This window comes from Bubalus kerabau, chromosome 11, assembly GCF_029407905.1.
Source record: "Bubalus kerabau isolate K-KA32 ecotype Philippines breed swamp buffalo chromosome 11, PCC_UOA_SB_1v2, whole genome shotgun sequence".
Taxonomy (NCBI): domain Eukaryota; kingdom Metazoa; phylum Chordata; class Mammalia; order Artiodactyla; family Bovidae; genus Bubalus; species Bubalus kerabau.
In genome coordinates, this window is record NC_073634.1 from 62,826,654 (window position 1) to 62,853,235 (window position 26,582).

General features: G+C 37.3%; 1 protein-coding gene across 8 annotated transcripts in view; it reads right to left on the bottom strand.

Annotated features, from left to right (window-relative positions):
- The window catches only part of USP34 (ubiquitin specific peptidase 34), a 246,396-nt gene that overhangs the window by 187,188 nt on the left and 32,626 nt on the right, over nucleotides 1-26,582 (bottom strand). For all 8 annotated transcript variants that reach the window (XM_055540390.1, XM_055540389.1, XM_055540391.1 and 5 more), the window contains exons 2-3: nucleotides 13,903-13,990; nucleotides 2,929-3,349 (exon numbers count right to left, since the gene is read on the bottom strand). In XM_055540390.1, the coding sequence (XP_055396365.1) occupies nucleotides 2,929-3,349; nucleotides 13,903-13,990 (509 nt within the window). The remainder of the gene's footprint in view (nucleotides 1-2,928; nucleotides 3,350-13,902; nucleotides 13,991-26,582) is intronic.

Sequence of the window (26,582 nt, forward strand, 5' to 3'; positions counted from 1 at the left end):
TCAGACTGAAATTGAAGAAAGCAGGGAAAACCACGAGACCATTCAGACCTAAATCAAATCCCTTATGATTATACACTGAAGTGAGAAATAGGTTTAAGGGACTAGATCTGACAGAGTACTTGATGAACTAGGGACAGAGGCTCGTGACATTGTACAGGAGACAGGGATCAAGACCATCCCCATGAAAAAGAAATGCAAAAAAGCAAAATGGCTGTCTGGGGAGGCCTTACAGATAGCTGTAAAAAGAAGAGAAGCGAAAAACAAACAGGAAAAGGAAAGATATAAGCATCTGAATGCAGAGTTCCAAAGAATAGCAAGGAGAGATAAAAAAGCCTTCCTCAGCGATCAATGCAAACAAATAGAGGAAAACAACAGAATGGGAAACACTAGAGATCTCTTCAAGAAACTTAGAGATACCAAGGGAACATTTCATGCAAAGATGGGCTCGATAAAGGACAGAAATGGTGTGGACCTAACCGAAGCAGAAGATATTAAGAAGAGGTAGCAAGAATACACAGAAGAACTGTACAAAAAAGATCTTCACGACCCCGATAATCATGATGGTGTGATCACTCACCTAGAGCCAGACTTCCTGGAACGTGAAGTCAAGTGGGCCTTACTTAGAAAGCATCCCTATGAACAAAGCTAGTGGAGGCGATGGAATTCCATTGATCTATTTCAAATCCTGAAAACTCAGCAGTAGCACCAGGACTGGAAAAGGTCAGTTTTCATTCCAATCCCAAAGAAAGGCAATGCCAAAGAATGTTCAAACTACCACACAATGCACTCATCTCACACGCTAGTAAAGTAATGCTCAAAATTCTCCAAGCCAGGCTTCGGCAATACATGAACCGTGAACTTCGCCTTCAGAGGAACCAGAGATCAAATTGCCAACATCCACTGGATCATCGAAAAAGCAAGAGAGTTCCAGAAAAACATCTATTTCTGCTTTATTGACTATGCCAAAGCCTTTGACTGTGTGGATCATACTAAACTGTGGAAAATTCTAAAAGAGACTAGAATACCAGACCACCTGACCTGCCTCTTGAGAAACCTATATGCATGTCACAAAGCAACAGTTAGAACTGGACATGGAACAAGACTGGTTCCAAATAGGAAAAAGAGTACGTCAAGGCTGTATATTGTCACCCTGCTTATTTAACTTCTATGCAGAGTACATCATGAGAAACACTGGGCTGGAAGAAACACAAGCTGGAATCAAGATTGCCAGAAGAAATATCAATAACCTCAGATATGCAGATGACACCACCCATATGGCAGAAAGTGAAGAGGAATGAAAAGCCTCTTGATGAAAGTGAAAGTGGAGAGTGAAGAAGTTGGCTTAAAGCTCAACATTCAGAAAACGGAGATCATGGCATCTGGTCCCATCACTTCATGGCAAATAGATGCAGAATCAGTGGAAACAGTGTCAGACTTTATTTTTTGGGAATCCAAAATCACTGCAGATGGTGACTGCAGCCATAAAATTAAAAGACATTTACTCCTTGGAAAGAAAGTTATGAGCAACCTAGATAGCATATTGAAAAGCAGAAACATTACTTTGCCAACAAAGGTCCGTCTAGTCAAGGCTATGGTTTTTCCTGTGGTCATGTATGGATGTGAGAGTTGGACTGTGAAGAAAGCTGAGTGCCGAAGAATTGATGCTTTTGAACTGTGGTGTTGGAGAAGACTCTTGAGAGTCCCTTGGACTGCAAGGAGATCCAACCAGTCCATCCTAAAGGAGATCAGTCCTGGGTGTTCCTTGGAAGGACTGATGCTGAAGCTTAAACTCCAATACTATGGCCACCTCATGAGAAGAGTTGACTCACTGGAAGAGACCCTGATGCTGGGAGGGATTGGGGGCAGGAGAAGAAGGGGATGACAGAGGATGAGATGGCTGGATGGCATCACCGACTCGATGGACATGAGTTTGAGTGAACTCCGGGAGTTCGTGATGGATAGGGAGGCCTGGTGTGCTGTGATTATGGGGTCGCAAAGAGTTGGACACGACTGCAACTGAATTGAACTGACAGCTTCCACTTTTGCCTTCCTGGATCAATGCTAAGACTGTCATGTAAGGAAGTCAGGCTACCCTAATAAAGAATGAGAGGTCATGCATAGAGAAATCCAAGGAGCCCTCAGGAGCAGCCAGCACGATCAGACATGTAAATGAGACTATCTTTGACTCTCAAACCCATTCAACTCCCAAAATAAAGGCAACTGTGTTAAGTGAGGCCATACAAAAATCAACAAAGGAATTGACCAGGCCAGTCATGGAATCATGAGAAATAATCACTATTGTTTTAAGCCATTATTATAATACATTATCACATAACTGTTTCAATTCTTACTATCTGGAAAAATAAATGCCATTATCTAAATAAACCTAAGACGGAAAGGCTTGTATAAATATCACTAGTGGAGGAGGGAAGAAGGGAGGGAGGCAGAGAAAAAAAATCACTAGTGGAATAAGTAAAGCATCTTGAGTGCAAAAGAAAATACTATTATTTAAAACTAGTAATTACAGATAATTTGTTAAGCATTTTTTATTTATAAAAGGAATTCCAAATTCTGTTAACCTACATTTCTAAGAATGAAATTCCATGTTTTTTTCCCTCAATTACTAGTTTTTGAAAGTCACAGTAAGTAGAGCATAGATATACATTAGCAAAATATCTATCACTGATAGTTTACTTTTTATGAGTTCAATTTATAAATCTTTCCTTATTAGAACTACACTGAGCAAATGTTCAACACAAGTCGCTACAGAAATGCTCTGAAGAAATCCAAAATAATTTTTATAATGATAGTGATTTTTATAATTTTCCATCAATAATGACTATCTTCATATTTATTTGTAAGTGAGAAATTACCAACATAACCATGACTTGGTATTACTTAAAATTCACAATACCTATTTTTACATACCTCTATAGTAGGATGAGTATTATGCTTGTAAGCAGTATATAAGGGAAACTGAATCTGAAAAATTTTTGCCACACACAGTAAGAGTTTTTCCTTCTCATCTGTACTCCACAAACTAAAAGGATCAGAGTTCTTTGAAGATTCTTCCTCAGTCAGATTACAAATTCTTGTAGAGTTTGATTTTTTTTCTATTGATTTTTGTCTTTCTGTACTTCCCTCATTACATTCTCTTTCTATATCCTGTGGTTCTTCCGCTTGATTACTCTCATCTTGCCATGTGGAATCTATGTTGATAGTAGTACAATGTTTACAAAGCTGATCTCGGAGCACTTGAACTTGGGCAATCACTAAGTTAATAAGTGCACACACTACTTGGTTAAAAATCTCCAAATGCTTATACTCTTTGAAGCAGCACAGACATTGCCTACAAGAGAAAAAAAAAATTTAATTAATAAATGCTTCCTAAAGAGGCAACAATTATATCCTTCTAAAAAACAGTATTAAAAAAGTAAATACTAAAATATTATTTTCAAATAATTATTTCCTCCCTTCTGATAGAGTAGCACTATAAAGACTTTAAAAGATAGCATCACACCAAAAACTGATACTGGTAAAAAGTCACTAGATTAGATTGACAGCTATCATCTTCAGTTTTATATTTTATCTATCCCTCTAGACTTCCCTTCCGTTGTAGCTCAGTTGGTAAAAATCTGCCTGCAGTGCAGGAGACGCGGGTTCATTCCCTGAGTTGGGAAGATCCCCTGGAGAAGGAAATGACAATCCATTCCAGTATCCTTGCCTGGAAAATCTCATGGACAGAGGAGCCTGGTGGGCTGCAGTCCGTGGGGCTACAAAGAGTTGGGCACGACTGAGCGACTAACACTTATCCCTCCAGACAAAGAACTACTTAAGAACAAGAATTACGGCTGTATCTTTGCTTCTCTAAGTACTAAGTACTCAATGCATGTTTAATAAGTTATTAGGAAACTGACTATAATAAAACACCTTGTTAGTAAACTTGACTCATTATCTTACATAAGGGATTTTGCTGTCAACTAATAAAAAAGTTTACATTTTGGGGGAGAGAAGGGATAAATGTGTATGTATGGCCGAATCCCTCTGGTGTTCACCTGCAACTATCACAACACTGTTTGTTAATCAGCGATACCCCAACAAAAGCTTCTTTTTTTAAGTTACATTTAAAAATAATTTGCAGCGGACTACGCTGGTAGTACGGTAGTTAAGAATCTGCCTTCCAAAGGGAGGATGCAGGTTCAATCTCTGGTGGGGGAACTATGATCCCACATACCACAAGAAGCCCCTGCACCACAATGAAGACACAGCACAGCCAAAAAAAAACCTTCTAAATAAAAATAAAAAAATAATTTTCTTGGGATTTTCCTGGCAGTCCAATGGTTAAGACTCTGTGCTCCTACTCTGGTCAGGGAACGAAGATTCCACATGCCAGCTGTGCAGTGGCCAAAAATAATAATTTACTTGAAGGCTATTTAGAAGGACGTTCCTACCCCATCTGGCAGATCAAAAGTGCTTAGGAATAACACATACACACACACTTACTTCAGTTCCAGTAAAAAACAAGAATAAAAATAATAAGAGTCTAATTATTACACATAATTATAGTTCTCTTAGACATGTTCAGTTAGAACAGTGCCTAGCATTTTACAGATAATCAAAGGGGTCTGGTGAGTCAATAAGTAAATGATACACAAGTACCATGTTATAATGTATACAAAGACAAATGACAGTTAAGCGACTATCACAATTTGCATCTATTTATCAAAACAAATCAAAACTCTTATTGTACCAAAAAGATCACCAACTTCCTGTATGGCCATATAAGAATAATTTCATTTTCTCTAGATGTGGAAGATTTGAAGTATGGCCACAATTCTTTAACACTCTTCCCTTTAAAAAGGGAAGCCCAAAAAAAAAAAAAAAAGGGAAGCCCAATTTTCCTCCTCTTGAATGTGGACCAGACTTAATGACCAATGAACGGAATGTGGCAGAAATGACAATGTGTGACATCTAAGACTAGGTCATAAAAGACCTTGCTTCTGCCTTGCTCTTTTGGATCACTCACTCTGAGGGAAACCAGCTAACATGTAAGACACTCAAGGAGGCCAAAGCAAGGTCCACATGAGAAAAAACTAGCCTTCCACTAACCACCCATTTGCCAACCATGAAAGGGAGTCAACTTGGAAATAGATCCTCCGGTCTCATGTAAGGTCATGACTACAACCGGAACCAACCAACTAAACCACTTCCAAACTCCTATTCATACAGTAATTGATGATAAATGTTTATAATTGAGATAATAAATGTACCTCTCAGGATAAGAAATGCTTGTGTATTTTTTTTTTTTTCAATTATTTATTTGGCTGTGCCAGGACTATCCCATGGACGGAGGAGCCTGGTAGGTTGCAGTCCATGGGGTCTCGAGGAGTCAGACACGACTGAGTGACTTCACTTTCACTTTTCACTTTCATACATTGGAGAAGGAAATGGCAACCCACTCCAGTGTTCTTGCCTGGAGATTCCCAGGGACGGGGGAGCCTGGTGGGCTGCTGTCTCTGGGGTCACACAGAGTTGGACATGACTGAAGCAACATAGCAGCAGTGCCAGGACTTAGTTGCAGCATGGGGGATGTAGTTCCATGATCAGGGATCAAACCCAGGCCCCTGCATTGGGAGCACTAAGTCTTAGCCACTGGACCACCAGAGAAATTTCCTATTGTTGTTTTTAAAACACTAATTTAGGAGTACTTTGTTACACAGAAATACATAAATGATATATCAGGACTATTTTCTAGATGGCAAAATGAAAGGAATTTTATCTCTAAGGCCCCCTCCAGCTTTAAGTTCTATAATATTACAATATCTACAAGAAAAAAAATAAACACATTAATCAACATTTTTCTGATGAATAGCTTCTTTCTTTAGGTTTAGGAAAGACCAAGGTCAAAGGGAAGAATCATACATTTGACTATCTTTAGTGAAAATGGCATCTTGAGTTTCTCCTCAAAAAACAAACTTAAGGTCAGAGTTCAGATCAGTAAAGCCAAAGAGTTAGTCAAATTTACTTTAAAAATTCACTGTCAGGGATGGACCTAGAGATTATCATACTAAGTGAAGTAAATCTGACAGAGAAAGACAAATATCATATGATAATCTCTTATATGTGAAACCTAAAAAAAAAAAAAAGATACAAATGAACTTATTTACAAAACAGACTCAGACTTCAAAAACGAATTTATGGTTGCCAAAGAGGAAAGGCAGGGGGGAGGGATAATTTAGGAACATGGTATTAACATATATATACTACTATATATAAAATAGATAATCAACAAAGACCTACTATTCAGCACAGCGAACTCTACTCAATATTCTGTAATAACCTATGTAAGAAAAGAATCTGAAAAAGAATAGATGTATGTGTAACTGAGTCACTCTGCTATACACCTGAAACTAATACAATATTGTAGATCAACTATACTCCAGTATAAAATAAAATTAAGAAATAATAAAATTAAAATTCACTATCATGATATGAGCATTAAATTGTTTGCTAACTGACTAGGAAACTAATCTTAAAATACTAAATTGATATATGAACAAAGTAACAAACTGGATCTAGGTCCTTACAGATGTAAAATATACACGTTCAAGGAGAGTTGAGGATCTAAGTTATGCACACACACAAACACATATCTTTAAAATAATTATATACTATATAAATTATACATTGTACTGCCTACTCAATTTTGAGAAGTCTAGGTATCTGAATTCTCAATTCAGCATGTCTCTCTGTATCCACACCCACAATACAAGGAGGGAAAATATTTTAGTTTTTTAAAACAAAAACATCACCTTTTCAGTTAAGCCCAATCTGATTTTACAAATAAACTTATTTCTTCTATGTTGTAAATCACACTACAAATATACATAAGGAAAAAAATCATTAAAGAAATAATGGAAGAAAAGATGACAGCAAGAAATTCTGGATGTTAGAAAAGGGAGGAAAAATAAGTGTGTTCCAAATGAACAAATTTAGAAGGGGCCACAGGAGAAAACTATCAGCAAAAAGATTCACCCCACAGAACACTGGAAAAGCTCAGGACTGAAGAGGTTCAGACACCTCAGAAGGCAGAAATAAAGCATAATAGGAAATAGGACTAAATGAAAGGTACTCTTAAAACCTGCAGGCTCCCATTCCAGACAGCAAGAATACTACCCCTACCTGACCCAGGAAAAGAAGAAATTCTTACTGTACATAAAATGAACAAGATAAACTCAGGAACATAAGATACTGAAGAAGGCAAAGATATAAGAAAATGAAAGTGAGAATTATGTAAAATTATGACTGAATGGTGAACCTCACTCAAGTATCCTTCTCTGCCCAACCATCAGATTAATGTATCTCAAGGGGAAAGACTTAGAAAATGTGAACAACCAAGAGAGAACGCCTATAAGCCTAAGTCTTAGAACGCCTAAGTCTGCTCAACATTTTACCACATCATATAGTACATGCCAAAATCTGAGATGCCCCATTCACACAGAACTTGCAATCTGTTTTTCAGTGGCCCTCTTTTAACCATGAAAAGATAGCCAAGGATACTAAGACTTTCCAGGAAAAACTGTTGTCACTAAAAACAGATGAAAGCAAACAAAAGAAGTTTAGAGGCAGTAGATAAAACACAGCAAGAAAAAAGGTTTTAATTTATATCCTCAGAGAAATGAAAGATACTCTATTACTGAAACAACAGAATATTCTTAAAAAACGCATTCCAGTTACAAAACAGAGCCATTTAATGTGTACAGATGTGCACTATATAGCTTTTGTTTATATATCATTCACAATTTAAAAAAAAAATTAAAATTACATCAATTTGTAAAATTCAATAGTAGATCCAGAGGTAAAACTGGAGAAATCTCCCAGAAAGTAGACTAGACAAAGAAAAATAATGGGGAGAAAAAGAAAAACTATCAATCAAGGAGGTATAATTTCTGACTGATATTTGCAAGAAGACAGCAGAAAATACAGAGCTAAGGAAACTATGAAATAAAAATAAAATTCAGAACTGAAAACCCACGAGAACACGTATCACCATTAAATTTCTGAAGCCAAAGAGGGATAAAGATCCTAAAAGCTTGCAGGAAGAGTGAAAAGAGTGACATGGAAAAGCTCAGGAATAAAAACAGTGCATACTTCAAAGTAATACTAGGAGATAAAATACAACGGAATAACACTTTCAATATTCTGAGAGATAATAATTTTCTATCTAGTATTCTGTATCCAACAAAAGTTATCAATAAAAGTAAGGGCAGAAGAGACATTTCTTTTTTAGGCCACAAAGGTCTAAAAACCATTTATCTCCCTGGTAATTTTTCTCAGAAAACTCATCATCCAAACAAAATAAAGAAGTAAACTAATAGAGATGGCATGCAATCCATGAAACTAGAGATTCAAGACAACAGAAAAGCACAAGAAATTTCAAGGATGATTTAAAGAGAAGATAGCTGTTTCAGTAACCCTAATGAGAAATCAATACAGACTGGAGTAGGAAGATGAAGTCCAAAGGAGATGGAGGGAAGGAAAGAAATAACAGATCACTTAATGGTGTATAAAATGTAAAAACTAGTACTAAGAAAGGCTGTAGATCTGGGGGAAGAATAAGCGATTCCTACCCAGAAAATTAATCAAATGAAAAACAAGCCACTAAACTCTATGAAACAAAGAATAACAAAAGAAAAACAACAATTTATATCTTTTAAGATCTAAAGTGAATCACAGAATCTTTTTTGGCAATCACTGAGCAATTATTTTCATTTTTAGAACTACCTCAAGAACTGACGTAACTATATTGAGAGGATGGGGAAGGTTAAGTGGGTGAAACCATTATGCATCAGAAAAGGAAGTTCACAAATTATATCCGAAATTAATAAAGCAATAGAAATATTAATCTTTATATAACTGAAATATAATTACTATTTCAGAAAATAAGTTAATGTCAAAACCAACATTTTAAAGAATTGAAAACAGAAATCGGGCTGAGAAGACAGGAGACAATGGACTTTTTTACAGGCCTCTTCCTCCCATTTATTTTTTAAACTCTACACATATTGCTTTGTATTGGTACACCAAAATCATACATTACCTTTGACTACCTGAGCTTATCCTATTTTATTCTCTGTCTTACCCCTATTACTACCAGCCTGATAAGACTTTTATTACTTAAGTAGAGTTTTGTGCTGCCTATGTGAGTGGAGTACGCTTACACTTAAGAACACACAATGATAAAAATTTCTAAATGATAATATAAAATGCATGTGTGCTCAGTCACTTCAATCATACCTGACTCTTTGTAACCCTATGGGCTGTATCCCACCAGGCTTCCTCTGTCCATGGGATTCTCCAGGCAAGAATCCTGGAGTGGGTTGCCATTTCTTACTCCAGGGAATCTTCCCAACCCAGGGATCGAACCCATGTCTCCTGCATTACAGGTGGATTATTTATCCATTGAGCCACTTGGGAAGCCCCCAACATAAAATATGTAGCATTAATTAATACAATAAAAATACTAACTACACATTCATGAGGAAGCTATATGTCAAAATTATTTCAACCTGGATTCCATAATTTGATCTAACAAATATTCCAACAGATCTAACATTTTCCTGGCCTGGTACTGCTAAACATGAGAAAAAACTATTCATCTACAGTATCCAACCTTAGCAAAAGCTTATTTATGAGCTAATTTCTGAAAAGCACTACTTTGAATAGTGGTCAATATCAATATCCCACTGGCCACAATCTTAATGCCAAAATAAAGACTAAACTCTTAAACAGTGGAGAATATACATTAACCTATTCAAAAGCAGTAGTATCTAAAACCATTCTAAAACAGCTTTAAAATAAAAATAAAGTTGATTAAAACAATGAAAATAAGCAATAGCCTCAAATATTTATTAAGTAACAAATGACAAATAAGAAAGGTACAATTTTTAGCCTGAAAATACAAAGAAACACCCCCTACCTAGCACTCAGAATTCTTTCAGGGGAGAAATAAGATTAGAAAGTAGACAAGCAGGAGACAATGAGGAAACTTGAATGGCTACTAAGGCATCTGCAAGATATAAACATAATAAGCCTATTTTATAATAGGCTTTAAACAAGTCAAAAAAAAAATCTGGCAGCAATTCCAACAAGAAGGATTTTGCCTTGTAGGATCAATGCCTTCATCATTAATGACATTTCCTTTCAGATCCATATATGCTCTTTTCCAAATTTATATTCTTAAATTTATTCTAATATTCTCTCCCCATTCTCTGAGAATTCATTTTATTTCCCATTTCATTCCAATTTCCCATTCCAATAGTGATAAAATAATGATAATCTGTTAAAGTAACATACATAACTACTTAAATCTTACAAAGAAGTGACAGCTATATTACTGTGATGAAGCAATTAAAAATGATGACGAAATAAGGATGACACAGTCATTCTGTTGTGCACCTAAAACTACCACAACATTGTTAACTGATTATATTCCAGTATAAAACAGTTTTAAAAAATATTTGATGATATAGAGACTGATCACAGTTCACATGAAAAAAAATTAGATTATAAAAGATACAGTTTTATAATCACATTTTTGTAAAACTTTAAACTGTACTGTTTCCAATCTTATACCAAGGTTATGCCAAAAAAATTTACCAGTTGTTAATCTGGGTGATGGCATATTTTCCTTTTAAACTTTTATCTTCTGTATTTTCTAAAAAGATTTTCACAGTAAGTATATCCTTTAAACAGGAGGAAAATTATAAAATATTAAAGCCTTCAAATTTTCTATAAATATTAAACTTTTAACATACTGCATTTTCAAGTGAACATTCTCTTTCACCTATATCCTGGCCAATCAATATATCAGAAAAGTGATTCTTCATCACTCATAATCTTATGAAAGTTAACACTTTTCTCCCAGAAAACCTATAAAGAACATTTTGTATGAGATGTCATGGGTCCATTTGTGCATGAAGGTACATTGATGGATCTTCCATGGTCATGAGCCACCAAGTTAAGAATTTCTTTTGTGAATTAACTTTGTCTTGCTGCTGCTGCTGCTGCTAAGTCACTTCAGTCGTGTCCAACTCTGTGTGACCCCATAGACGGCAGCCCACCAGGCTCCCCCGTCCCTGGGATTCTCCAGGCAAGAACAATGGAGTGGGTTGCCAGTTCCTTCTCCAATGCATGAAAGTGAAAAGTGAAAGTGAAGTCGCTCAGTCGTGTCCGACTCTTAGCGACCCCATGGAGTCCAGCCTACCAGGCTCCTCCGTCCATGGGATTTTCTTCCAGGCAAGAGTACTGGCTGGAGTGGGGTGCCATTACCTTCTCCAACTTTGTCTTATTAGTAGCCAATTATCCCCTACAAGAACCACAATCTTAACCTAAGCAACAATATTTTTTGATACCCTAGAGAGAAACAGGAGCAGGGAGGGCAGAGCAGGCAAACAGGCAACAACTTTTACTATATAGCACTGTGCTCCAACTGGATATTTTACTGTCACTTCTCTCTTCTATCAGTATGAATGATTACAAGTGTAATATTCTACTTTTTGGTACTTTTTACTATCGGATAAATAACTATCGCTACTTATCAAGTGAACAGCATTATAAATATGACAAACTGTTTTCCAATTTGACATTTCATTCTTTAGCTTATGTACCCCTTCAACATAGATTTCATTTTCTAAAATAAGTTTTAACAATTTTAATTAAAATAAGTGTTTAATTAAGTTATTTTGTTTAGATATTGTACTAAGTATCGTGTTTCTTCAACCTCATGAAGACAGTAGTAGCTTTATTATTACTCATTTCACAAGTAAGGAAGTAAGAGTTCACAGAAGTTAGCTAATTTGCCTTATCACCTAGTACACAGGTGATGGAGGACTGGAAGCCACATCTACTGGGCTCCAAGGCCACAGTCTAAAGCACTATATTCCAGAACAGCATCAGATAAAAGGCAGAGTCTCTACAGTGAGAGCTACAAATTACTGCCTGCTGCTGCTACTGCTAAGTCACTTCAGTCGTGTCCGACTCTGTGTGACCCCAGAGACGGCAGCCCACCAGGCTCTCCCGTCCCTGGGATTCTCCAGGCAAGAACACTGGAGTGGGTTGCCATTTCCTTCTCCAATGCATCAAAGTGAAAAGTGAAAGTGAAGTCACTCAGTCGTGTCCGACTTTTAGCGACCCCATGGACTGCAGCCTACCAGGCTCCTCCATCTATGGGATTTTCCAGGCAAGAGTACTGGAGTGGGGTGCCATTGCCTTCTCCGAAATTACTGCCTAAAACTGTACATATCAAAATTTCATTTATATTTTCATTCCCAGTCCACAAACTCCAAGTTAAAGTTTCCTGATACAAGGATTGAGTATACATCTAGGATAAATGTGAACTAGAAAAGGACTCATTCAGATCCACTGATAACTAATGGTGAGGTGCCAGGAAAATGATAATTCTCTGAATTTCATTTTATTTAGTGGCACACTTATAAATCCTGAAATCAGGAATAAGATTTTATCCCAGTAAATAACAGGTTGCTACCGAGCTGTAGCTGCAATGAATTCAAAATTATGACTCAAATGTATCATTTCTCAGCAAATACTTTAGATTGTTGATGTTAATTTTAAATCATTAGTATAACGAAATATCCAATCATCTATCCTACCCATAATGAAAGGGACAAACAGCAAGCACAGATAAACTTAAGTCAAAAGAAACTCAGGTCAATGGGACTCAGCAAAGAGATGCCCAATAATAATGGCACTTATGTTTTAAAATCTATAATCTTTTTGGAACAAATACAAGCACCGCTTTATTGACAAGAGAGAAAGAGAAAACACAGGATAAAGGGATGTCACTGTAAAGCAAATGCTATTTGAAATTAAACTATTCTGATAAACCCCATGATCAGTCTGTTACCTCATGACATGCACCTCTGTTATTACTGTATTTAATGTGTTCATTAATCACTGCACACAATGCTTCAAACATTTTTTTTTCCCAGAAAATTTCAGAAGAGCTAAGAATCTTTAAACAAATAGATACGTACATAAAAGAATTTTTTAGCCATGACCAGCTAAACTCATGTCGAGGAACAGTAATTTGCAAATCCCTGCTATACACTGTGGTTATATTAATGACTGTTCTGTACAATTTTATGCTCTCTATATATATATATGAAATTTAAAAATCAACCTAATACACATAATTATTATGGAAGGAACAAATACAAAGTAGCTCCCAGAATGGTCAAAGTGTCCTCTACTATAATACTGTTTTAAAAGTTTAAGTTTGTTATAAATCTCTAGCTATGACATAATGATTGTTCAATCTCTCAAAATAATTATTTTTTACCATTTCAGTCATTTCCATGTTTCTAAGTAATGACAGAATCCTTCCCATATTTCTAAACAATTCATGTTTTAAAAACAAAACCATGAATGATCCCAAGAATAACTGGAGAAGATATAATATTGATAAACTGTGATTTAATGACAAAAGGTATATAAACCAAAACCCTAAAGAAAAAATTTGATGACAGTGTAAATTTAAAATACAACAAGGGGGAATTCCCTGGTGGTCTAGTACTTGAGCTTCCACTGCAGGGGTACAGGTTCAATCCCTGGTCAGGGAATTAAGATTCCATAAGCCCTGCAGCATGGCCTAAATGAATTAATGAAGCTTTTCAAAAAAAAAAAAAAGAATATAACTAAAAATTCCCTGGCGATCCAGTGATAAGAACTCCATGCTTTCACTGCCAAGAGTTAAAGTCAATCCCTGGTTGGGGAACTAAGATAATATAAGTCACATGGGTGTGATCAAAAAAACAAAAAATTAAACTATAAAATAAAATACAACTAACAAAGTTAGTCTTCAAAGTACTTAAAGACGCATACCTCTGTGTCCAGGAATTGATATAAGCAAATATTTTGAGAGTATGTTCCTTTCTGAGCTGCAGTCCATCACCACCTTCTATATCAGATACTGAAAGAAAGTAGAAAAAGTAACTTTTAAATTATGAATAAACAATGCTAAACCAGTATTAAAGTCAACAGGGACTTCCCTGGCAGTCCAATGACTAAGACTCCATGTTCCCACTGCAGGGTATTCAGGTTCGATCCCTGGTCGGGGAACTAGGATCCTGCATGCTACACACAGTGGCAAAAAAAAAAAAAAAAAAAAAGCCAATACTTTAAAAAAAAAAAAAAAAAAGATTTACAAATATTTCACGTAATTTGTTTTTGCTTTCACTAAAGAAAATAAATCTGTTTAATTAATGACTATTATGATGCTTTGTCCCACAAAGTCTCAGAAAAACTCAGAAACATTGAGTACTTCTAAAAGGAAGAATATAAATGAGGCTAAAAAATAGTAGAGTCCTATTAAGAAGCAGTTAGACAAACCCCCATACCCTTCACTGCCCTCCCACCCCACCCACTTTGTGTGTGTGCACAGGGGCGCACACACACACACACACACACACAAACACAAGACCTCCAAAAGTTTCTATGGAGATGCTGAACCAGAGAGAGCTGTGTTTAGAACACTCAGATAGCTGAAAGCGAAGAGTATCATACTGAAAACATTTAATTTCTCTGTACAAGCATTCCCTACTCTGTAATGTAAACATTGCTATGAATCCTTATATAATATAAAATCTTACAATAAAGAAAATGAGACTAACAATAAAATGTTACAAGCAGACTACTCAAAACCTATGAAACTATAACCAGAGCACTGATAAAACAAGTAACTAGTCTGATTTAAGCTTTTTTAAAAAATACAAGCACAGTTAAATCCATTGGCATTTGTGCTAACTAGTGTCAATCAACATTCTTCAGCTTTAAACCATGAGGTTCATGCTTCATCTTTTGATATGAAGGTGCTTGAGGGCATTCAATTCTAACAAAGATCATTTCCAAAAATTAAAGATTGAATATAATCATTCTCATGAATCTATCATTTTTTTATGACTTTGCATCTCCACACAGCTCTACAGAGTAGAAAACACAGGGGTTCTTGAAGGCAATAAAGCAATCACATGCACAAGAAGGCATTTTTGAGGAATGTCAGCTTTGTTATTCTTTTTTCATATACTACTAGAGTCTTGTCTTTAATCACAAGAAACCTTTCATGAATTACTATAAAACAATGTGATGGCAGAAAATCTCATATGAACTAGTAAGATGTTCCATTACACTAATATCTTCCCACTATTTACCAACTGTGTATGGCTTAACTTTCATTTGTAAAAATAAAAACCTCTCCCTGTTCTAGATCAGACTATATACCTTTGACAGTGTGGATCACAATAAACTGTGGAAAATTCTGAAACAGATGGGAATATCAGACCACTTGACCTGCCTCATGAGAAATCTGTATGCAGGCCAAGAAGCAACAGTTAGAACTGGACATGGAACAACAGACTGGTTCCAAATAGGAAAAGGAGTACGTCAAGGCTGTATATTGTCACCCTGCTTATTTAACTTCTATACAGAGTACATCATGAGAAATGCTGGGCTGGATGAAGCACAAGCTGGAATCAAGATTGCCGGGTGAAATATCAATAATCTCAGATATGCAGATGACACCACCATTATGGCAGAAAGTGAAGAAGAACTGAAGAACCTCTTGATGAAGGTGAAAGTGGAGAGTGAAAAAGTTGGCTTAAAGCTCAACATTCAGAAAACGAAGATCATGGCATCCAGTCCCATTACTTCAAAGCAAATAGATGGGAAAACAATGGAAACAGTAGCTGACTTTATTTTGGGGGGCTCCAAAATCACTGCAGATGGTGACTGCAGCCATGAAATTAAGACACCTGCTCCTTGGAAGAAAAATTATGACCAACCTAGACAGCACATTAAAAAGCAGAGACGTTACTTTGCCAACAAAGGTCCATCTAGTCAAAGCTATGGTTTTTCCAGTAGTCATGTAAGGATCTGAGAATTGGACTATAAAGAAAGCTGAGCGCAAGGGAATTGATGCTTTTGAACTGTGGTGTTGGAGAAGACTCTTGAGAGTCCGCTGGACAGCAAGGAGATCCAACAAGTCCATCCCAAAGGAAATCAGTCTTGAATACTCATTGGAAGGACTCATGTTGAACCTAAAACTCCAATACTTTGGCCACCTGATGCAAAGAATGGACTCACTTGAAAACACTGTGATGCTGGGAAAGACTGAAGGCAGGAGGAGAACAGGACAATAGAGGATGATCAAATGGTTGGATGGCATCACCGATCGATGGACATGAGTTTGAGTAAACTTTGGGACTTGGTAATGGACAGGGAAGCCTGGCATGCTGCAGTCCATCAGGTTCCAAAAATTAGATACAAATAAATAGTCTCATATCCATGGAACTTTTAACATCATTAAGTGTCAATACTGCCCAAAGTGATCTATACAGTCAATACAATCCCAACCAAAATCCCAACAATGTTTTTGCAGAAATAGAAAATTCTACCCTTAAATTTATAGAGAATTTCAAAGGATCCCAAATAACCAAAACAATTTTGTAAAACAAGAACAAAGATGGAAGGCTCAAATCTCATGATTTCAAAACAAAGTACACAAGTAAAAAACCACAATGAGCTATCCCTTCACACCCATTAAGATGGCTACTACTGGGTTTCCCTGGTGCTGCTGCTGCTAAGTCACTTCAGTCATGTCTGACTCTGTGCATAGATGGCAGCCAACCAGGCTCCTCCATCCATGGGATCTTCCAGACAAGAGTACTGGAGTGGGTTGCCACTGCCTTCCCCACTTCCCTGGTGGCTTAGTGGTAAAGAACTGCCTGACAATGCAGAAGACACAGGTTCAATCCCTGGTCCAGGAAGATCCCATATGCCGCAGAGCAACTAAGCCCGTGTACCACAACTACTGAGCCTGTGCTCTAGAGCCTGGGAGCCACAACTACTGAGCCCAAGTGCTGCAACTACTGAAGCCCACGCACCCTAGAGTTCATGCTCTTCAACAAGAGAAGCCACTGCAATGAGAAGCCCACGCACGGCCACTAGAGAGTAGCCTCTGCTCACCACTAGAGAAAAGCCAAGAGCAACGAAGACCCAGCACAACCATTTTTTTTTCTTTAAAGATAGCTACTATTAAAATATCATAAAATAACAGATATAGATGAGGATGTGGAGAAACTGAAACCCTTGAGCAATGCTGGTGGGAATACTAAATGGTGCGACCACTATGGAAAAGAATACAGTTCTTCCTCAAAAGATTTCAAAAAGAATTACCATGTGATTCAGCAATTCCACTTCTGGGTATATATATGAAAAAGAATTGAAAACTGAACCTCAAAGAGATATTTGTACACCTATGTTCATAGCAGCATTATTCACAACAGGCAAGAGACAGAAGTAACCCAAATGTATACAAACAGATGAATAAGCAAAAAGTGCTGCATACATACAGAGGAATGCTATTTAGCCTTAAAAAAGATGAAAATCCCATCACATGCTACATGAAACATGAATGAGCCTTGAAGACATCATGCTAAGTAAATAAGCCAGGCACAGAAAGACAAAATACTGGATGATTCTACTTATAAAAGATCTTGAGTAAACAAATCCACCAAAAACAAAGTAGAATGGTGGTTGTCAGTGGGAGATGGAAGTGAGGAATTGTTGAATGGGTACCGAGTTTCAGTTTTCAAGATGAAAGAGTTCTGAAGATCTGTTGCATAACAATGTGAATATTCTTAACACTAAATCATACACTTAGAAATGGTTAAGATGAAATAAACAAGTTCCTACTGTACAGCACAGGGAACTGTATTCAATATCTTGGAATAACCTATCATGAATATATATATATATATAAATATATATAAACAAGTCACTCTGCTGTACACCAGGAACTAACACATTATAAATGAAATACACTCCAATAATTTTTTTTTAAAACAGTTAAGATGAGAAAATTTATGTTATGTGTTTTCTACAATAAAAAAAGAAAACAGAGAAGCCCAAACTTCAGTTTAAAAGAAGCCACTGATCTTTACAGATCAAAGATCCATTAAAGTCCACAATATAATAAATAAAGGAAAGAAGAAAGGAAACTTTAAGAAATCCTTCCACCATTTCCTATAGAAGAAACTGTATTTCAACTCTAAAGGGCCAACCACCCAGACAGATAAGAGAGAATGGTGGATTGTCACACAGATCTAAAGAACACCAAAAATAATAGCCCAAGAGAAAAGATCAAAGTGGAATTGGAAACATTAAGGCTGGGTAATCAGACATCCCTCAAAAGGAAGAAAGTTCAGTAACTGAAAGAAATGTACCCAACTGACACAATGCGTGAGGTAGCAGGATGGAAATAAGGTGAGGGGTTCTCATCACTTAAAATTTAAAAAGAAAATGCTCATGAAAACTTCAAGACCACAAATGGACATTATGATAACATGATAGCAAGCAGAATCCCAAAAGGAAACATGAGGATCAGATCACATCAGATCAGATCAGTCGCTCAGTCGTGTCCGACTCTTTGCGACCCCATGAATCGCAGCACGCCAGGCCTCCCTGTCCATCACCAACTCCCGGAGTTCACTCACACTCACGTCCATCGAGTCAGGGATGCCATCCAGCCATCTCATCCTCTGACGTCCCCTTCTCCTCTTGCCCCCAATCCCTCCCAGCATCAGAGTCTTTTCCAATGAGTAAACTCTTCGCATGAGGTGGCCAAAGTACTGGAGTTTCAGCTTCGGCATCATTCCTTTCAAAGAACTCCCAGGGCTGATGTCCTTCAGAATAGACTGGTTGGATCTCCTTGCAGTCCAAGGGACTCTCAAGAGTCTTCTCCAACACCACAGTTCAAAAGCATCAATTCTTTGGCGCTCAGCCTTCTTCACAGTCCAACTCTCACATCCATACATGACCACAGGAAAAACCATAGCCTTGACTAGAAGGACCTTTGTTGGCAAAGTAATGTCTCTGCTTTTGAATATGCTATCTAGGTTGGTCATAACTTTCCTTCCACGGAGTAAGCGTCTTTTAATTTCATGGCTGCAGTCACCATCTGCAGTGATTTTGGAACCCAGAAAAATAAAGTCTGACGCTGTTTCCACTGTTTCCCCATCTATTTCCCATAAAGTGATGGGACTGGATGCCATGATCTTCGTTTTCTGAATGTTGAGCTTTAAGCCAACTTTTTCACTCTCCACTTTCACTTTCATCATGTGGCTTTTTAGTTATAATGACAGGAGGCATAAACCCACAAATCTAGTAAGAAACTACTAGTAGATATGACCAAGATCCTACCCCAAGCAAAGGGTAAGTATTCCCATACACAATCTCACAACTATCAGATGAAAAACTTCATGACCACTACCAGGCCAAAAGTGCTGAACACAACCTCATATACTTCTTACAAGCCAGTAAGAAGGGTACAAAAGTCCCTTACATATGAACCTTGAAGTTGCGAACATTCAAAGATGCGAACATGTGTTTGCATGCCCAATCACCTAAGTTAATTCACGTGCCTCACATATAATGACATGCAAGCATCCTCTACAAGTGGCTGTGCTTGTGTACTTTACTGTACACACAGTGCTGTACACAATACAGTAGGACTCTACCATCTCTCATCTCCTCTCCCGCCTACAGTCAGTAACTCTTTCTATTCACTCGATGCCAGCCCCTGTATACCAGCTGTTGTACTATACTACTGTACTCTTCAAGGTATTGTACTTGAAATTAAAATTTTAAAGATTAAAAATGTTTTAGTCTTTGTATGTATTATTTCTGTGAAAAGTGTCAAATCTATTACAGTTCAGTACTATATAGGTGTTGGAGAAGACTCTTGAGAGTCCTTTGGACTGCAAGGAGATCCAACCAGTCCATTCTGAAGGAGATCAGTCCTGGGTGTTCTTTGGAAGGAATGATGCTAAAGCTGAAACTCCAGTACTTTGGCCACCTCATGCGAAGAGTTGACTCATTGGAAAAGACTCTGATGCTGGGAGGGATTGGGGGCAGGAGGAGAAGGGGACGACAGAGGATGAGATGGCTGGATGGCATCACTGACTCGATGGACGTGAGTGTGAGTGAACTCCGGGAATTGGTGATGGACAGGGAGGCCTGGTGTGCTGCGATTCACGGGGTCGCGAAGAGTCGGACACGACTGAGCGACTGAACTGAACTGAACTGGACTGATATAGCTGATTGTATTAGTTGGGTACTTAGGCTAATGTCATTGGACTCAAAAACACACTCTTGGAATGAAACTCATTTGTATGTAGGAGACAGCATACTCTCAGCAAAGTCCCAAAAGAATGGTACATGCAAGAAGCTGGGCCCTATCCAGAACCCTAGACAGCACCAAGGTTAGCCACAGAGACCTATGCAGGTGGGTAAAATGGTTAAAATAAGTATAAACAACCCAGGAGAGCAGAACCAGCTAGCATACCTAGCCTGAGCTGTTCCTTGGGTATACAGAAATTACAACTAATGCATCACTTTAAAACTTGGAATAATACATATTCACCGATCTTTAGACATAGGACCTCTTCTTAGGATTTTGGTTCACTGACTGGAGTTCTGCATCTTTTATTTCAAAAGAATAAAAGCAGTACACTGGCTGTCATTTCCATTTCAGCTATTACAGTAGTTTAAACACTCAATTTGCAAAGCAATCTAAATATAGAATACTTTCTACACTTTTAAAACATTTCCCAACCTATTTGAACAATACCTAGTTCAAGAGAACTGTTTTTAGTACAACTCATCATCATTAACTCTTTCCAACTTTTTTTTTCTTAACCTAACAAGCAGGAAATGGAAACAAAGTCTTGGAAAGGATTAAGGAAAGTTCCCTAAAAGAAATAACTGAAAGATAGGAATTAGTAAAAAGGGAAGCAAGAAGGACAGTAGAAAAGGAATAAGAAGGAGTGATGACAAAAAAGCTCACAGGGGATGGAATCCTAGTCAGAAGGATCATCATGTGCAAAGGAAGAGACAATTAAGAGAAACATTATGTACTAGATAACAGCTCAATAAAGGAATGTGAAGATAAAGCTGTTGAGGCAGCTAATATATTATCTAAGGCTTGATTCAGTAAATAATGTAACAAGATGCTATCAGAAAATTCTATCAACAATCATAAGTCTTAAATTCTTTAAAACCGGTTGCCTGGAAGGTAAAGTGTTAACTATTTGACATAGAGCTACAAACACATTTAAAAGACCATTCAAGGGGCCAATTAAGTGAATACAAGCCAATTAAAGAAAGGTACTACATAGTTATGAACTTGAATGAACTACTGACAAAATTTACCTTTTAATACCATAAGTGTATTATTCTTTTGCACATATTAGAAATTTTCCAAAGAAAATTTGAGTAAAATCTTCAGAGAAAAAGACTACATAGAGTAACACCACAACAGACTGAGAGGCAGACTTCTGACCAAAAGAAAAAGCTGTTCTTTAAAACATTAAAACGATGTTAAAATAATGGTTAATCTACAATTTTACACCCAAGTAAGCCTCAATCTAGAATTTGATACCAAGGGTAGACCTCAAGAAGAAGGGTGAAACAAAACCTGGACAAATGTATTATATGTTTAACATTGATAGGTCATGAATAGAAAATCAAATTTTAAAAAAGATTAAGAGGTACTTTCAAAGGGGGATGGGGGGCGGGGAGGGGAAAAAGGAAAAGAATCTAAGAGCAAAAAGCAAAAAAAAAAAAAAAAAAAACCCAAAGAAGGAAATAAGCACATGGGTAAACCTAAATGAGCAAACTCATGAAAAATTAACAAATACTTATTATAGACTTTTCTCGATTTACTATGTGATTATATAATATAAATCCATTGTAAGTTGAAAATACCATAAATTGTGAAAATTAACTCATTACATCTAATCTACCAAGCATCATAGCGTAGCCCCACCTACTTTAAATATGCTCAGAACACTTACATTAGCCTACAGCTGGGCAAAATCATCTAACACAAAGCCTGTTTTACAGTAAACTGCTGAACTTCTCATGCAATTTACTTAATAATGTATTTAAAGGTAAAATCAGAGTGGCTGTATGGGTACAGAATGGTAAGTATATCAGCGTTTACCCTCAAGACTGCAAAGTTGACTGGGAGCAAGGTTGACTGCGAGCTATGGAGCTTACTGTTGCTGTCCATCCTCATACAAGAGTATCATACCCATACTGCTAGCCCAGGAAAAGACCAAAATTCAAAGTACAGTTTCCACTGAATGTATATCACTTTCTCACCATCACAAAGTTGCAAGTCAGGTACTATCTGTAGTTTGGGAGTCTTTAAAGTCAACTGAAATACTAGATAACATAGAAGATGGTAGTGGCATTTTTAAACTGTTCTGAATTGATACATCTGAGCACATGAAAAGTTTAATTATAGATAAAAACAACACAAAGCAAAACCTCAAAGGAACCACAAACCAGGAAAAGTCTTTACAAAACAGTAACCTCTCTGAGCTCAAATAAACATTAAAAAATATTACAAAAACTGAGTAAATAGGATTAAAAAAGAACAAATGATACACATCAGATTCAAACATACCACTGAAGTACTATGTTTTCCTACAAACAGATTGCAAAAAGTTTAAATAACACTTAGTATTGATAAACTCAAAAGAAAACATTTGTTGTTCAGTTGCTCAGTCATGTCCAATTCTTTGCGACCCCACAGGCTGCAGCAGGCCAAGCTTCCCTGTCCTTCACCATCTCCCTGAGCTTACTCAAACTCATGTTCACTGAGCTGGTGATGCCATCCCACCATTTCATCCTCTGTCATCCCCTTTTCCTCCTACATACGTACTTATGCTTTCATACATCAGTAAAAATTAGACAGTATTTATCAAAATGAAAAATACACTGATCCCCTGAGTACTATTTTAATCCTCTTTTTCTAACACACTTTTTCTCATCTAAAATAGCACCCAATGATACTCAACACTGTTCTGAACACCAAAAGACTGGAAATAACCTAAAAGTCTACCAACACAAGTTAAATTCATCCTGACCGTGGAAAACTATCCATCAGGAAAAAAGAGGGTTCTCTTTATTAACTGATATAAAATAACACCCCAAAAGTTAGGTGAATAAAAGTAAAAACATTACTTTTAATGACATAATTTTATAATAATCCTGAAAAAAAAAAAAAGGACCAATTTCAATCAGATGTTAAACGTTTTACAGAATTCACTGTTTGAAACTGGTAAATAAAAGGAGAAAACTGAGAAATGTATCCTCCTTCCTGTACAAATATTAATTCAAAGTAATAGGTACTAAAAGAAAGTTTCTCCTTATACAGATAGACCAGCTAATTAGAAAAAAAAAACAAAGACAGGATTAGAATATCACTATTTGGGGGCTTCCCTAGTGGCTCAGTAGTAAAGAATCCACCTGCCACTGCAGGGGACACAGGTTTGATCCCTGATCCTGGAAGATCCCACATGTGCGGAGCAATTGAGCCTATCGCCACAACTACTGAGCCTGTGCACCCCAACTATGGAGCCTGTACTCAGGAGCTACAACTCCTGAGTGCACATGCCACAACCACTGAAGCCCCTGCACCCGAGAGCCTGCGCTCCTCAAGAGAAACCACTGCAACGAGAAGCCCACACACCACAACTAGAGAATAGCCGCCGCTCTCTGCAACTAGAGAAAAACCTATGCAGCAAGAAACACTCAGCACAGCCAAAAATAATAAATACAATTATTTTTAAAAAAGAATATCACTATTTCGCAACTACTAATGAAGTAAAAGATCTAGGCGATGGCTGCTGGCATTACAAAAAAAGCAACAACATGACATTATCTGCCTTCTGATAAAATACAACACATTCTATAAAGTCTTGCCAAGAAATCTAATCTAAATCTGATCCAGCCTCTAAATCCAATAATCAAATTATAAAAATAGAGGAGACATGAAAAATGTTCAATAATTCCACAAGGATACAATAGCAAGATCCAAAATGAAAAACCTTTATGGGTGGAATGATCAATGTAATCAGTAGTTTCTTCAACAGATAAATAACAAGAACAAACAAACCAAAAAAAGGTTAACAAGGGTACCAGGAAACTAAAATAGTTTCAAGAAACAAATAAGCAAAACCACTAAGCTATCCTGAGTGAGGAAGGACTCACAGAAAGCTGACTTGGTCTGTCTGTATGTACACACACACCACACACATCAGTGACTACAAACAGCAGGGCAACCAGAATCTACAGAATTAGTCCAGGCAGGTAGCCAATGAAGCAGCAATAACAACAAAAACACAAAAAAGCAAAATAAATAAAAACTATGTCCCAACACTTCATGGCAGATAGATGGGGAAACAGTGGAAACAGTGGCTGACTTTATTTTTGGGCTCCGAAATCACTGCAGATGGTGACTGCAGCCATGAAATTAAAAGATGCTTACTCCTTGGAAGGAAAGTTATGACCAACCTAGACAGCATATTCAAAAGCAGAGACATTACTTTGCCAACAAAGGTCCATCTCGTCAAGGCTATGGTTTTTCCAGTGGTCATGTATGGATGTGACAGTTGGACTATAAAGAAAGCTGAACTCAGGGGAATTCATGCCTTTGAACTGTGGTGTTGGAGAAGACTTTTGAGAGTCCCTTGGACTGCAAGGAGATCCAACCAGTCCATCCTAAAGGAGATCAGTCCTGGGTGTTCTTTGGAAGGACTGATGCTGAAGCTGAAAGTCCAATACTTTGGCCACCTGATGCGAAGAGCTGACTCGTTGGAAAAGACCCTGATGCTGGGAAAGACTGAGGGCAGGAGAAGAAGGGGATGACAAGAGGATGAGATGGTTGGATGGCATCACCGACTCAATGGACATGGGTTTGGGTGGACTCCGGGAGTTGGTGATGGACAGGGAGTCCTGGCGTGCTGAGGTTCATGGGGTCACAAAGAGTCGGTCACGACTGAGTGACTGAACAGAACTGAACTGAAGCAGTCTCAAACTAGAAACAAACCACCTGTCCGAAGCAGAAAAAAATTATAGTTTTCTATTCAACAATGAAAAGAAACAGACTACCAATACACTAATAAGCAACATGGGTAACTTACAATGATATACTAAATGAAAAAAATGTCAGATACATAGAAAACATAGTTTATTTCCATTTTAATTAGTTATATTAATATTATACAAAAGACAAATCTAAGCTTGGGTTGTATAAATACATCAATAGATAGTGACGTCATCAAAATAGCAAAATGGGAGCTTTCTACCATCTTCCAAAGAACATTGATTTCAACAATCACCACAGACAACAGTGCCTCTGTGGATGTCTAGGAGTACAGCAGAGAAGTTCTGACACACACACAAAAAAAATCCAAGACTGGGACACACTTAAGAGATTAAGAGGAACAATTTCACTTTACCTGTGACACCCTTCCCCCAAGGTAGCACAGCACAGTGCCAAGAGAGATCTTGTCTGAAGATGCCCCAAGCCCACATAAGCACCCAGGACTCTCCATGTACTTCACTCACACACTCTCACCCTGTGGCTGGTCCCTTGACTGTACCCCTACGGGCAGCAAAAGCAAGCCTTCACAGGCAATTAGTGAGCATGAGCAAAAAGCTGTCCAGACTCTGCAGAAGTGGGAGAAAGTACTCAAACTGGAGAATTCAGCATAGCTGCAGGAAAAGCAAATGAGAGGCTGTCAGCACCCAACCTGGATTTGCATGATCAGGAGAGGACATACAATCTTAGAATTACGCTCCAAAAGAGAGTAAGAAATCAGGAGCAGACACATCCACTTTAAAAGGTCTGAAAAAGCTTCACAATTCTTAACAGGGCTGACAAAAGACATGCCTCTCCAAAAGCCTATCAGTAAAAAACTGAAGAATACTGCTTCCCTACAGGCAAAAACAGCAACTCAAGGCACCACAGAACATGAAAAATCAACATTAAACCACCAAGGGAACACAATATTTTTCCAGTAACCAACTCTAAGGAAATGAGATCTGAAATTTTGTCAAATAAATAATTTAAAGAAGTTGTTTTAAGGAAGGTCGGTGAGCTACAAGAAAACACAGAAAGACAATTTCAATGAAATCAGAAAATAATGCAAATAAAAAGTTAAAAGAAATTATAATAAAACAGAAACAAGCAAAAACTCCAGGACTAAAAAATACAATGAATGAAATAAAAATGTGACCAGCATCAATGGCAGACTTGATTAAGAAGAAACTATGAAGTGGAAGACAGTTCAATTGAAATCATCCAATCAGAGGAGAACAAAGAAAGAAGAGAGAGTAAAGGAAGCCCACAGAAACTGGGATACAAATGAGAGAAACAATCTATGCATTACTGAACTCCGAGAAGGAAAAAAGAGAGTAAAGGAGCAGTAGTTTACAAAGAAATAATGGCTGACAAATGTCCAAATCATAAACATATTTGGACCTCCATGGTTCATGAAGCTCGTAATTCCCCAAAACTTTCAAGTCAAAAAGATCTTTTCCCATACATATTATAATGAAATTATCTGAAAGACAAAAAAAGAGTTTCCTCACAAAAGGCTATCGGTGGCTTTCTCAGAAGAAACCTTACAAGTCCAGTAAGAATGGGATGATAT